At 44.5% G+C, this 10,111-nt stretch overlaps 2 protein-coding genes across 2 annotated transcripts; both read left to right on the top strand.

The window, feature by feature from the left end:
* The first annotated feature begins 1,106 nt into the window (after positions 1 to 1,106).
* On the top strand, positions 1,107 to 3,340 carry LOC137001737 (uncharacterized). Its single transcript, XM_067360858.1, has 3 exons — positions 1,107 to 2,112; positions 2,196 to 2,512; positions 3,224 to 3,340. Exons 1-3 carry the CDS (start codon positions 1,107 to 1,109, stop codon positions 3,338 to 3,340), a joined length of 1,440 nt encoding a protein of 479 aa, XP_067216959.1.
* A 4,756-nt stretch (positions 3,341 to 8,096) lies between these two features.
* Positions 8,097 to 9,434, top strand: LOC105668169 (uncharacterized protein F54H12.2-like). The gene has a single exon (XM_012360406.2). It carries the CDS (start codon positions 8,097 to 8,099, stop codon positions 9,432 to 9,434), a length of 1,338 nt encoding a protein of 445 aa, XP_012215829.2.
* The last annotated feature ends 677 nt before the right edge of the window (positions 9,435 to 10,111 follow it).

Below are 10,111 nucleotides of genomic sequence, written 5' to 3'. Positions count from 1 at the left end.
AGCGTTTGCAGCGTTATACGATTTTGCAGCGAGTGCGGTCGTGTAATCGAACGAAAGAAACAGCACGAATGCGGCGCGGCTTTCTGTTTCACGTGTCGTTCTCACCAACCGCTAAATCATTATTGCTGCATGATGACGATCAATCGAGCTTTGAGTAGCATCGCGGGTCGCTCTTCGGAAGAGCATTTCAAAGATCAAAATGAGGATGAACACGTGTCGAAAACAGAAAACCTCTCCGCATTCGTGTTTTACGATTTCGAAACACGACAGGATGAAACGCTTCGAGGTACCGCTAATGTAAAAATTCACGTGCCTATTCTCTGCGTCGCGCAGCAGATTTGCGAATCGTGCGCGGAAATAGAAGATATGTCGGTGCGGTGTCGTTGGTGCGGTATCCGCGAATTTACATTTCGTCACGATCCCGTTAAAGAATTTGTAAATTTCGCGACGCGTCCGACGATATATTTAAAAAAAATAATTTGTATTGCTCATAACGCAAAATCGTTCGACGCGCAATTTATCCTCCGATATTTAGTAGAAAGCGGTATTTCGACAGAACCTCGTGTAATTTTGAGCGGTACTAAAATCATAGTACTAACGGTAGGAAATACCAAATTTATCGACAGTGTTAATTATATGCCGATGCGGTTATCCAAATTACCAAAAGCTTTCGGGCTGGCGAATACTTTGGATAAAGGCGTCTTTCCGCATTTATTTAACACACTCAATAATCAATTCTATGTAGGACCGTTGCCGGGCGTCGAGTATTACTCTCCGGAAACTATGAATACGAAAGAACGCGAACAGTTTTTAGCATGGCACGACAAGTAACCCGGGCGAATTATATTTTTGATTTTCAACTCGAGATATTGCGCTATTGTCGCAACGACGTGGATATTCTTAGACGAGCGTGCATGGCTTTTTGGAAAATTTTCCTGAGGCGCGGAAAAGTGTGCCCATTCGAGGAATGTACAACAATCGCTTCCACGTGTATGAGGGTTTTTAGAAAAAACTTTCTGCGTGAAAGCGAGATTGGTATAATTCCATCGGGTGGCTACAGACACGTGAATACGCAATCGCGCAAAGCACTGCGTTGGTTGGTGTAGATGGAGCGAGAGCTCGGTCATCCCATTATTCACGCAGGGCGTACCCGCGAATATCGCGTACTTGACGGCACACTCGTCGACGGATATTACGAATCGTTAGAAAACGGCGTAACACGACATCACGTGTTTCAATTTCACGGATGCTTTTGGCACGGTTGCCCGTCGTGCTTTAGAATCAACCGCGACAGTAACCTCTCCGTAAACAGCGAACGTAGGAATACGATTGATTTGCGTTATGAGCATACCGTCGCAACGACATATCGTCTTCGAAAATGCGGATACACGGTGACGGAAAAATGGGAGTGCGATTTCGATCGTGCAATGGCTGTAAATAGCGTAATGCGGGAATATTTACAGCACCATCAAATGGTTGAAAACGAACCGCTCAATCCGCGCGATGCGTTTTACGGCGGGCGTACGGGGAATGTTGCGACTCGATATGAAATTACGGGTACAGAGAAGATACGATACATCGATGTATGTTCTCTGTATCCGTATGTTTTAAAAACGGGTACTTTTCCGATCGGACATCCCACGGTGTATGTCGGTGAGGAATGTTCGGTACTAATCGGAGAAGGCCCGAATTACAATTTCGACTCCGTCGAAGGCCTCGTACGTTGCAAAGTACTCGCACCGCGCGATCTCTTTCACCCCGTGTTACCGTATCGCGTACGCGGAAAATTGTTATTCGCGTTGTGCCGCAGTTGCTGCAAAACATTTTCACGCGAAAATTGTACACACGTGCCTTCCGAACGTGAATTTACGGGTACATGGGTATCGTGCGAATATCGCAAAGCGCTTGAAAAAGGTTATTTCGTGTCGGAGGTTAGCGAGATTTGGCAGTACAACGCAACACGCTACGATCACGGTACGCGGCAGGGTGGATTATTCGCCGAATATATTAATACATTTTTAAAATTAAAACAAGAAACCAGCGGGTGGCCGAGTGAATGTACCGATGACGAGGCTAAAGAACGATATCTTCGCGATTACGAAGAAACCGAAGGTATTGTTCTCGAAAGTAACAATATCGCGAAAAATTCGGGATTACGTTCGGTCGCGAAGTTGTTTAAATTCTTCTTTCGGAAGAGGCCGACGTTCCCTCGCCTCTTACCAACGTCGTTTTAGCGGCGTACACGACGGCGCTAGCGCGATTAGTGTTGTATAAATATTTAGAACGCTTAGATCGACGCGTTTTATATTATGATACCGATTCTTGCATTTATGTAAGCAGCGGTGATCCTTCCGAATACGAGCCGCGTACGGGTAATTTTTTGGGCGATATAACGAACGAACTCGAAAGCTATGGGTCCGGTAGTTACATCGAGGCGTTTATATCCGGTGGCCCGAAATTTTATGCTTACGTTGTTCGCACACCGAAAGGACTCACGCACAAAGTTTGCAAAGTAAAGGGTATAACCCTAAACTTTGCAAACTCATGCTCAGTTAATTTTAATAGTATAAGAGAATTAATATTGCAAAAAGAGCGAGAGGGACGAGAAGAGGAAAGTGAAGAAGGAAAGTCACATAGAACATCGATAAATCTACGTTTCAGAGCAATTCGGCGTACGGCTTTTCACGAGTTAATAACTCGCGACGAAGTGAAAGCTTGTACTCCTGTGCTATTAAAACGTAGATTTCTCAATAGTCGTTGTTCCGTTCCTTACGGTTACGCGATTCACTAATTTTTTACGGAATTGTTCTTTCGCTCTTTCGCTGTCGACGGTTAGCGCGTGTTTTCCAACTTTATGTAAATAGCTTTAAGTAGATTTATAAATTTTTGTAAAAAGTATAAATAAAAAATTTTTTTATTTAATTTAAGAAAATATTGTTAGTTTTAAAATGTAAAATGTATAATTGTATAGAAACTATGTAAAAACTATAAAAAATTTAAGAAATAAAAACAAATATTTTTATTATTCTCAAATCATGTACTTTTATTCGTAAAAATAAATGTTTTCTCGCATAATTTTTCTTAAAGATTTTTCTTTCTCCTAATACTTTCCCGTATAAAACCCTCATTTTTTTTCGAGAAAAAAAAAGTGTTTCATCGCGCGAAGTAGCGTTTCCACTCTTGGACGCTGGCGCGAGCAATTTCGCTGGTTGCGCTTGTTCAGCGTCTCCGCGGACCGAATCAGCTTGTTCAAGTCCGCGAGTTGTACGCTAGCGCAAGCAAGCGGTCGCCGCCGCCGCCGCCGCCGCCGTCAGTGGGCAGTAAGCTTATCGCGTCATAGTGTTTCGCTGATTTTTTTTGTTTATGAAGGCGCGAGCGAACGGCGAAGGGTTCATTTCGCAAGATGGACATACGCTGGAAACATCCTTGGACGTCTATCGTCAGCGGTCCCACTAGATGCGGCAAAACGGTCTTTGTAAAAACTTTTCTCAAATATCTATCCGAAATGGCCGATGTTTCTTTCCAAAGAGTTTTATTTTATTACGCCGAATGGCAAAATGCTTATCGACAACTTCAATACGTGTTTGAGAAAAAAGAAAGGAACGCTGCGGGAAAAATAAAGAAAAATGCAATCGAGTTTCGCGAGGGGTTGCCACAAGCGCATGATTATTCCCACGATCCTCTCACACCAAAGCTGGTGATAATCGACGATCTTATGAGAGAATCATCCTCGTGCGACGTCATCGTGGATCTTTTTACAAAGGGTAGTCACCATAAGAATCTCAGCGTTATACTTATCACACAAAATCTATTTCATTAGGGGCGCTGTCAGCGCGACATATCGCTTAATACCAATTACATCGTCGTCTTCAAGAACCCACGCGATCGCGCTCAAATTCGCCATCTCGCGCGACAGGTGTACCCCGATGACCCAAAGTTTCTAGAAGAAGCATACTTTGACGCAACCTCGCGCCCCCACGGATATTTATTACTCGATCTGAAATAATCGACTCCGGACAAATATCGATTTCGGACAAGCATCTTTCCTGACGATGCGTTGCGTTACGTCTACGTACCGCGCAAATCGTTCTCCAGCGTATAAAATGTATGCACCATTGCTCGCGAGACGACAGTTGCGAGAGACTTTTTCACGATGAAAGAAGCGGCGTCGGACGGTGCAACGAAAACCGCTAGACGTTCGATCGGAAAGAGAAACGTTTGTCTTCTAGAGGCGCTGTGTCATCTGAACAAAAATCAACGCAGCTCCTTCCTGCGAACCGCGGACGAAAAATTTATTCGCTGTATTTGCGAATGCGTTTTCAACACGCTCAATAGTAACGTTGCGCTCGAACGGCGCGAAAAAAATCGTCTGAGCAAATACAAAACGACGCTACGTCGTATCGCGGCAAAGCGTGGAAATTGGAAGAATAAAAGAAAGCTATTGGTACAACGAGGTGGATTCTTATCCTATATTATCGTTCCTCTATTAGAGGCCTTATTTTTGCGAATCATAGACAAGGTGACGGCTTAAAATACAAGAGAGAAAATAATATCGAGTGTTATGGAAAGGGCGAAAAAAATGGTTTTAATTTCTACGGAAAATCTCGAGAGAATGCAGCGTCAATTGCATCAACCGACTACCGACTACGGCGCACCGCTCGTGGAAAACACACCGGACGAAAGCGCTAATAATAATAATAATTATAATTCCGTACGAACACCCGGAACCGCTCTATCCAGACTCGATGCGGAGATGAGTCGAATTCTTAATTTGCCCTATCCGAACGACGAAGCCGAGAGATGGAAGATGTATAAAGAGGTTCTTTGGCGATATCTTCACTTTGTACGAGTAGCACACGGACGACGAAATCAAGACGCGCGTAACGCCGAGGAAGAAGAAGAGGAAGAAGACGCGATGGACACTCATGAAGAAGTACCGCCGAGCGATCTCTCATTCGCTCCGGGCTCTAGTCGTACGAGAAGCCTCCCGAAAGAACACGACGCGAGTCTCGGGGTAATGAAAAGCGTCGAAAGAATAGTGGAAAGCGTACCGAAATCTTACAGTGCCGAGCTCGCTTACTGACGAAACGCTTGCTCGATAAAGCATCGTCGACTAGAATTAACTGGGATGAGTACGAAGTCGTGACCATAGACGGTAACGTCGTAAAAGATTCAAATATCTCAGACCTGATAAACGAGGCGATGCGCGATAGAAAAACCGTGAAAGCCGCGGGAAGAGTTCAGTTCGCGCGATTACTTCACGACTTGAACATTCCCTCCGCACTAGTGAGAAATAAAAAATTATTAACAGTCGGTTCTTTGCAAAATATCGCGAAACTTACCGGTCCTGCGGCGAGTTCCACTCCTCAGAGAAACACGGATTCTCCACCAGCAAGACGCCTGTTAGAATGGAGTAAATTGGAATGACGGCTCTTGAAAAATTGTACTACGATCCCGCGCATTATGCTGACTATTCGGCTGTCGATAATCTGTTTCGCGCGGCGAATTTACCCCGTAACAATGTCGAGCGATGGCTCGAAGCACAAGACGCCTACACACTGCATCGTCCATTGCGACGGAAATTTCCGCGAATGCATTACAACGTAACGAATATCGACGATCTGTGGGAGGCAGATTTAATCAAACTCCGAAATCTCAAAAGTTACAACGAGGGATATTCGTATATATTTACTCGTGATTATCGATGTACTTAGTAAATACGTCTGGGTAGAACCATTGCGCGACAAAACGAGTAATTCCGTAATGAGAGCTTTTCAGAACGTGCTCTCGAGAAGTAACGGTCGCGCGCCCGTATACCTACAAACGGACAAGGGTAAAGAATTTGTCGGGCGATCGCTACAAAAGTTTTTGGAAGAAAATGACATTCGTTTTCGCGTAGCCCGCAATCCGGATGTCAAAGCTGCCATCGTCGAGCGCTTCAACAGAACATTGAAAGAATGAATGTGGTGTTATTTTACGCATAAAAATACACGACGCTACATCGATGTTTTGCAGAATATCGTAAACGCCTATAATCACACCCGTCATTCGAGCACCAGAATGCAATCGTATGCTGTTACGAGAGAAAATGCGCGTATCGCGCGTGAAAATATAACGCGCCGATGGAGGAGCAACGGCGAAGCGAACGAAAAACGCCGAAAGGCTAAATACCACGTCGGTGATCACGTTCGTATCAGTAGAGCAAAAGTCGTCTTCGAGAAAGGATACGAGGCGCGGTGGAGTGAGGAGATATTTCGAATTCATCGCATACTCGATTGGCGAAAACCACGAGCGATTTAGCGGGAGAAGTCATAGACAGCATTTTTTACGAACAAGAATTGGCTCGGGTTGAGAAAAACTTGCAGGAGGAGGAGTTTATCGTCGACCGTGTGATAAGAAACCGGGGTCACGGTAATAATAAGCAGGTGCTGGTTAGCTGGCGTGGTTATCCCAGTAAGTTTGATTCTTGGATCCCTGCTTCGAGTTTAACCCCGCTTGTTCAAAATGAGGACGGATCAATTTCTCTTGATTCTTCCCAGCAATAGCAGCATGCGTTATTTTCCGCACAATGCAACCACTTCCTTCACCACAGAATTACCTCAACCTATACATTTACACGGCGAATGGGAAGTCGCGCTTAACAAGATCCAATTTCCCACTACTTTTTTACACATAAACCACGTTGAAAATGTCATTAGATTCGTCGATATTGAAAATGGACACGAGACGAGGAAAAACGGGGCGCCGTTAACGTCGACGGAAGGCGTAATTCCGAATGGTATTTATAAAAATATCGAGGAACTTATCTCCGCTATTAATTCGGCTTGCAAAGATGCGAATTCGCATATTAATTTGAAACTAGAAGACGCTAGGCGGCGGTAAAATCTTGTTCGACATTACATGCGATGAAAATAAATGCAATCTGATTCATCATATGAACGTTTCCGATAATCTTCTACGAATACTCGGCTGCGGCGGGGCCATACCAACGCCTAGCAATCGCCTAGAAATCGCATATTATACCACGCTTACTGCGACTAAACCTAATTCCAAAGATATTTTTACAGCGCCTTTTATTAAACTCGGGTTTAAAACGGAACAAGGAGTGCGCGCTGGAAGTTTCTATACCGTCGAACCGCACGGATTGCTGCGCGGTATTCCCGATAAACTCTTTGTTTATTGTGATATTTGCGAACCTTATATAACCGGCGATGTGCAAACTCCACTTCTTCGAATAGTACCGGTCAAGCTGCAACATTACGGACATTATTACGCGTACGGCGCGAATCAAGTGAAACATTTCTCCGTCCCGCATTATATCCCATTACAACAAACGTATTTCCGCAGGATTGAAATAGATATAAAAGATCAATTCGGAAAAAGAATACCATTTCAATTGGGAACGCTAACGGTGACGTTGCACTTTAGACGTTTCCAGTAAGAAAAAATCAGTCGGAAAAGCCGCTCGCTATGGCTAGACCGGAGGACCACGAATATTACGATAGCGGAGGTAGGAGCGGAGGAATCACGAGGGTTTTCGTCGGAGCACTCTATCAACGAGGACACGGAATCGGTAGTTTTCTCGGAGGATTATTCAGGAGGGTGCTTCCTTATCTGAGTAAAGGTGTACGAGCGGTTGGTAAAGAAGCTTTACGAGCCGGCGTTAACGTGATGGAGGATGTCGAAAATAATACGCCGTTTAAGGAAGCGGTCAAATCTCATCTCAAGGAATCGAGCGGAAATCTCAAAAGAAAAGCCAAAGAAAAAATAACTAGCTTGATGAAAGGAACAGGTTATAAAGTATCCGCGAAAACAGCTGCGCTTCAGTTTCCTTTCTTCAGTCACGTAAGACGCAACGCTGTTTCTAAGCGCCGTCGTCGTCCTCATCGTCAGACGAACACAAAGAAATCGTCGAAGAATAGCAACGCGCGAAGAAAAATCACGAACAAAAAAAGAGCAACGAAGAAAATACGCACGGCAGGTAGAAAGACCAACAACAAAAAAAAGCCATCCACAGGGCGCTGTCGTCAAGTCAAGAAACGCAATGTAGCCGACATATTCTCTTAATCGACGTGTGAATTAGGAATTTACGGAGTATGTCCTTTCTTCATACACATTCAAACGAGTGCTTAAAGAGTGAACTCGATCTCTTTTTTTTACCGCCTACACAAACCAGCATCGAGAGATCGCAATGGATTTATTACAAACCCGTAACGTCGCTCGCGGACGACGCGCCTATAGAATTCGTCATACCCGGCCATGGGGAAGATTATCTAGATCTCACACACACCATGTTGAGTTTTCGCGTACGCGTAGAATCTTCCCCCCTAGCAGGAGGCGGTACCGCCGCTGGCACCCTCAAGTTCAAAGTAGGCCCTGTAAATCATTTACTGCATTCCATGTTCAACCAAATCGACATATACTTCAATCAAAAACTCGTGTCAACCCCAAACAACGCTTACGCGTATCGGGCTTACATCGAGGCGTTATTAAATTATTTTTCACCCGCAAAAAACTCCCATCTGACCTCCTGTCTGTGGGACGCGGATACCCCGGGCTTAATGGACGCTCTCCTAGAGTCGCAAACCACGAATCAGGCTCTCGTGAGACGCTCGCGTTACATTCGAGACGGACAGGCGCTAGATCTCATAGGTCATCTTCACTGCGACGTTTTCAATCAGGATAAATTCTTAATCAACGGGGTGGAAGTTAGAATAAGGCTCGTTCGCTCGAAAGATTTGTTTTGCCTTATGGAATCTAATTTGGTGTCAAAAATACGCCTTCTAGACGCTAGTCTGCTCGTTAGAAGAGCAAAGATAAGCCCTGGTGTGTTACTCTCGCACGCGAGAATGTTGAGTAAAACCACCGCCAAATATCCTCTCACAAAAGTCGAGGTTAAAACATTTACGATTCACGCCGGACTCGTAGGAGAATCGATAGATAATGTAATACTCGGACAACTGCCGAAACGCGTAATAGTCGGTTTTGTCGATAACAGAGCGTTTAATGGCGATAGAAAATTGAATCCGTTTAATTTCAGAAACTACGATATAAATTTCTTTTCTCTGTATGCCGATGGTATGCAAATCCCCAGTAGGCCGTTACAACCGAACTTCTCGAAAGACGAAAAGCTTTACGTCGAAGCCTACCACACGCTCTTCTCGGGAACCGGCATTCACTTCTTGAACGAGGGAAATTCTATAAGTAGAGAGGATTATGCCCAGGGCTACATTCTTTTCGCTTTTGATCTTACCCCCGACTTGTCCGTTCATTGCGCCGGACATTGGAATCTCGCGAAACATGGTAGTTTGCGATTAGAAGTGAAATTTGATAAGGCGCTTACCACGACCGTTAATTGTATCGTTTATGCAGAGTTCGATAATATTCTAGAAATAGACTCCTCTCGACAAGTTATCGTCGATTTTGGCGGTTAGGTTTTTATAACGTTGAACCCCCCACCTCTACTACTACTACCACTACTACGTACATTTTTCCCTAACGTCTGTTTTCTCAAATGACGTGTAAAGCAGCGAAAAAAGATTCAGTTTTGTTCAAGACACGAACGGCGTCGCTTCGTTTGAAAAGAAAGAGCGAGTATTTGGACATAACCATGGATATAGTCATCGATATACAGGGTTTCCGCGATGCCGACGAGAAGTTTATTCCGAAAGAAGTGGCTGTTGTCGCGCTTAACTCCGCAATCATCGGACACTGGATTATGACGCCTCCCTATCCCTTTGACGATTTACCTGAAAAATCGAGACGAGAAAACAACTGGCTTTCGCGAAATTATCACGGAATCGAGTGCTTCGATGGCGAAACCGATCTTAAATGTTTCGTAATACAACTGCGAGAAATAACACGTCGAGTGCGCTACATCTATACCAGGGGGCAAGAAAAGGCCCGCTATCTGAGGCGTCTACTTTCCAGAAACGTATATAATCTAGAAAAAATTTCTCCGGCGTTTAAAAATTTGTCGGAAGACAAAGAGAGCGGACATTGGTGCTCTCACCACGGTTTTCGATTTTGCTCTACAGACAAATTTCTTTGCGCGTTACGCAACGCCGGCAAATTGAAACGTTGGATAGGCGCTCAAAACACCAGCAGTGAG

This window comes from Linepithema humile, chromosome 8, assembly GCF_040581485.1.
Source record: "Linepithema humile isolate Giens D197 chromosome 8, Lhum_UNIL_v1.0, whole genome shotgun sequence".
Lineage (NCBI taxonomy): Eukaryota > Metazoa > Arthropoda > Insecta > Hymenoptera > Formicidae > Linepithema > Linepithema humile.
Note: the sequence above shows the minus strand (reverse complement) of the source record. Positions and strands in the feature narration are given on the sequence as shown.